The sequence below is a fragment of the Dendroctonus ponderosae genome, unplaced genomic scaffold (assembly GCF_020466585.1).
Source record: "Dendroctonus ponderosae isolate FM_Combo_2020 unplaced genomic scaffold, Dpon_F_20191213v2 Dpon_F_20191213_12, whole genome shotgun sequence".
In the NCBI taxonomy this organism is placed as follows: domain Eukaryota; kingdom Metazoa; phylum Arthropoda; class Insecta; order Coleoptera; family Curculionidae; genus Dendroctonus; species Dendroctonus ponderosae.
The window spans coordinates 2,282,679-2,286,932 of record NW_026017316.1 but is presented as its reverse complement, the minus strand read 5'-3'; the positions used below and the strand labels follow the sequence as shown (position 1 = coordinate 2,286,932).

The window sequence follows — 4,254 nt, the reverse complement described above, 5'->3', positions numbered from 1 at the left end:
GTCCAGCCGTACTGCATGCCGTCGGAGACGCACGACAGCGTGCCTACGGGGGGTCAAAGAGTGAGGTTAATCGCCCCGATAACCCACATTCGTTTAACTGCGTCTTGTTGGTTGGAGAGCACGTGGGGGCGCTTTTTTTTTGGCGAAGCCCGCCGCCTTCAGCTGCATACTTACTGAGCAGGGCGGTGGCGAAGAGTTTGCGGTGCTTCATCTGCAGCAGGGGCAAAGCCCGGAAACTTGCGGCGATTTTTTTCGATTGTCCCGAAGTGAAGCGCACGATTACGCACGGGTACTGCGGGTTCTTTGGAATGATCGGGCCGTTATCGGCCCGATAGGCGCGAACTTTGACCGCTGTCGCTCCAGAGCCGCGTTTATGACAAAATAAGGAGGCGAACTTGCCACTGAACAGCAAAAAAGTCTGATTAGAAAGCAGTCGGTTAATTTTTGGAAATCCGGGCAAAGCCCGGCCCTGTGCACAGCCGATTGAGGTGGGGACAAGCGCGCATTGGCCGGCGCAGTGCAACAGACAAAGAGCGCACTAGTGGGGCAGGGCGGCCTGACGGGCTGCAACAGGGCCGGCTCTAGATTGATTCTATGGAGGATAAAATAAAAGTGCCAAGTAGTCACTACAGAGCGAAACTCCATTGCACCTTTGCTGCGCCTTTCCAGTGGCGCGGCGTTTGACGTTTTCCTTTTTGAAACTGGCTTTTTTACATTTGGCCCTGTCGAAAGTCCAGACAAATTCCCCGAAAATTGGGCAAAAATCCGAAAATCTGCTTTAACTTGCTGAGCGTTCGTTGTGGAGCAAAAGTGATTGCCGGCTTTTTTATGCCGTTGGGCGTCCTCTAGCCGCTGGTGTGCTCGCAATCGTTTCATTCGTTTTGCTTTTGGAGATATGGCGGTTTTTTCGAAAAACGCGTTTTTGACATTTGCGCGAAAACCCTTCTAAGTGGAGGTGTCACAAAGTGACGCTTAAATGCCTTTTGGTAGTCGGGATTTTTGGTCAAGAGCAGCATTTTTCGCTAGGAAGCTTCGTTTGGCTCCAGTTTGGCAGATGCTCCACATCACTTACGTGGACAAACTGAAATTTTTCCTCCATAAAGAAGTAGCCTTTACCGACCAGCTGACCAAATTTCGCTAAAATCCCGACTTCTGCTGATTTTTTAGAAATTTTTATACTTGAGAAAAAATGTAAAACCCCGTCAACTTAAAGTGCAGTTGATCAAAAATCCGTAACTTCGAAATCTCTTACGTTGAGAAACTGAAATTTTGCCTCCATAAAGAAGTAGATTTTACCGAAACGTGGAACAAATTTCACTAAAATCCCAAAGCGCACCTCAAATTTCCTCAACTTTTCATTATTTTCCCAAGTCCGCAACCCTCATCGAATCGAACGGAAGCCGACCCTGTCGCGCAACGTCGGACTGGCTCGGGGCCGCCCTGCCCCACTAGCGCGGTCTCTGTCTAACACACGGTGGCCGCCTGGCGCGTACGTCTGGCTACCCTGCCCTGCTGCGGGTGCACAGGACCGCACTCGACCTTTATTGCCATTATTTTTTGCCACTAATTTCACTTAAAATATTTTTTCCACCGTGCGGCTAAAAAACGCGGACCAAATTTCACTAAAATCCCGATTTCTGCTGATTTTTTAGAAATTTTTATACTTGAGAAAAAATGTAAAAACCCGTCAACTTAAAGTGCAATTGATCAAAAATCCGTAATTTCGAAATCACTTACGTTCAGAAACTGAAATTTTTGCCCCATAAAGAAGTAGACTTTACCGAAAAGTGGACCAAATTTCACTAAAATCCCAACTTCTGCTGATTTTTTAGAAATTAGTAAACTTGACGAAAATTGTTAAAACCCGTCAACTTAAAGTGCAGTTGAACAAAAATTCGTAACTTCGAAATCACTCACGTTGAGCAACTTAAATTTTTGCCCCATGAAGATGTGGGTTTTACCGAAAAGTGGACCAAATTTCACTAAAATCCCGACTTCTGCTGATTTTCCAAAAATTCCTAAACTTGACGAAAAATGAGAAAACTTCTTCAGCCCGAAGTGCAGTCAAGCAAAAATTCGTGATTCCCAAAAAGCAGGCAGGTAAAGTGCACGGTTTTAAGCCACCGGAGAGTCAAAGACCCGGACGTTGCTCGCAAAATTCATGGATAATGAGGGCGCAGTGCGGCCCTGTGCGCTCCGCGCGCCTCCAAGGTCAGCGCAGCCGCCCCGACGACAAGCGCGCATCGGCGCCCGCCATGCACCCGACAAAGACCGCACTACTCGGGCAGGGCCGCCCGATCGGTTCAGCCGCCGGCCAACAGGGACGGCTTCGCGTTTATCCGCAAAGAAAAAAAAACCGCCAATTAAACTGGGACGTTTATTGTGAAAGGGTCGTCAACCAGGCCGCTCAGACGGGCAAAATCTCCTCCACCAGCGCGTAGAACCGATCGACCGGGCAGAAGTGCGGGCACCCGGGGATGCTCAGGGGCTTCGGGCTGTCCTCCTCGTAGTCCACGTAGAACAGCTGCGAGAAAAACGCCTGCAGTCTCAGGGGCCGCTCAGCGGCCGCCCCGCCCCCCACTCACCTTGATCCCGAACTGGCCGCGCACCTCGTGCACCTCAAAGATGACGCAGGCCCCGTAGGGGGGGCTCTGATCCAACGCGTAGGCGTCCAGCGAGCGCAGCATGTTGCCCACATTGACGTCATGCGCCGAATAGACGAACAGCTTCCGGCCCTCTGGCGACAAAGTGCCGCTGATCAGGCTCTGCGTGTCCTGCAGGATCTTCTGGATCAGGGGGCCTGCAAAGGAGCGGTTAGCGACCAGTCGGGCTCAGAAAGCGCGCGCACTACCGGAAAGGGCGCGGCGCAGCGCTGTCGTGTTGGTCATGATGTAGTAGTAGTCCACGGCCAGTGAGCCGAGCGGCTCAGGGTACACCTCAGCAGTCCAGCCGTCCATCTCGAAGCCCAGCTGAGTCTGCAACAACACGCCGCCTCAGAACGCTGCGCGGCGCAGCCCTGCGCCGCTCAAACCTGCACTTTGATCACGTCGTAGATGGTGAAGGCGCTGAGGAAGTCGTCCGGCTCAATCCCCGTGTTGGCGGCCAGCACCTCCATCACCTCCCCGTAGCGGGAGGAGAGGTAGGAGACAGTGTCCTCGTCCGCGAAGCGCTCGGCCAGCAGGCTGGAGGCTCCCGATGGTACGGATGCCAGCACCTACGCAAGGGGCGGGTCAGCGACTGCTCCCTAGGGGTCTAGGGAACTCCCTAGGGGTCTAGGGAACTCCCTAGGGGTCTAGGGACCAGCCTAGGGAACTCCCTAGGGAACTCACCTGGTCATCAGCAGCTGCATAGTAGTTGTAGGGAATGGGCTGCCAGGGCAGCTCAGGGTTCCAGATGTTGGCGCCCCTGGGGGGCCACAGGCCAGCCAATACGAGCAGGCCGCTCATTTTGGTGCGATTGTAGTCGGTGGTGCGCACGTCCATCACGTTGATGTTCCAGATGTCGCCCAGGAAGCTGTCAAAGCGCGCGCGCAACAGTTTGCCCAGGTTGTGCTCCGTGCGCTTGCCCGCCTGCAAACCAATCAGCGCTCGGACACGCCCAGCTGCGCCCCGCCCTCGGCGAGGCCCCGCCCACTCACATTGATCAGCTGACCGAAGCCCTCCGGATAGAAGCTCTCGTTGGCGTAGGCGTTGCCGTCCCAGATGGAGGAGGCCTCGGGGTTGCGGTTGCCATGGCGAAACAGCTGGAAGCGGCAACAGGGTGAGCCGTGGCTGGGGGGAGGGAGTGAGTGCGCAACTTACCACATGGACGAGTCGGAGTGAGTCGGACGGTTCAGGCCGGTTCCCATTGGGCACAGCTCCTGAGCCTGACCAATACAGCGCGACGAGGCAGAACAGGACCTGGAAAGTTCGCATGGTGGCGCTTGGATGAGCAGCGGATGCAGCAGTCCGCCGATACTGAGGCGGGCGGGCGCTTTTATAGCCGAAACCTGGGCTTATCGATTTATTGGCCATTGTTGTGCGATGGATTAGCGGATTTGGCGCTAATGCGAGTTTAGGCTGGACCGTGTTTGTTGCGTCCCCGGGGGGGGTTGGAGGGGACCTCTTGCCCTGCCGGGGGGACCCGATAGAAGCCTCTAGAGGCCCCCGGGCGGGGGCTGGGGGCGGCTGAACCCTTGCAAGCAGGGCACGGGTTTAAAAATTCGCCAAAAATCGCGCTTTAAGGGTGGAGGAGCGGTTCTCGCAGGGTTTAAAG

General features: G+C 54.6%; 1 protein-coding gene across 1 annotated transcript; it reads right to left on the bottom strand.

Moving 5' to 3' along the window:
- Positions 1-2,363: 2,363 nt before the first annotated feature.
- On the bottom strand, positions 2,364-4,028 carry LOC109536311 (venom acid phosphatase Acph-1). Its single transcript, XM_019902477.2, has 7 exons — positions 3,801-4,028; positions 3,638-3,742; positions 3,330-3,569; positions 3,032-3,214; positions 2,852-2,975; positions 2,586-2,800; positions 2,364-2,524 (listed from the first exon to the last, which is right to left on the bottom strand). The coding sequence occupies exons 1-7, from the start codon at positions 4,011-4,013 to the stop codon at positions 2,408-2,410; spliced, it is 1,197 nt and encodes a 398-aa protein (XP_019758036.2). The 5' UTR covers positions 4,014-4,028; the 3' UTR covers positions 2,364-2,407.
- Between the last annotated feature and the right edge of the window lie 226 nt (positions 4,029-4,254).

Bases quoted from the DNA above. Each gene is read 5' to 3' on its own strand.
- LOC109536311 (XM_019902477.2), bottom strand. From the start codon at position 4,013: ATGGCCAATAAATCGATAAGCCCAGGTTTCGGCTATAAAAGCGCCCGC. The intron at 3,570-3,637 runs GTGAGTGGGCGG...ATTGGTTTGCAG, and splicing joins GCTTCGGTCAGCTGATCAAT to GCGGGCAAGCGCACGGAGCA. The intron at 3,215-3,329 runs GTGAGTTCCCTA...CCCCTTGCGTAG, and splicing joins ATGCAGCTGCTGATGACCAG to GTGCTGGCATCCGTACCATC.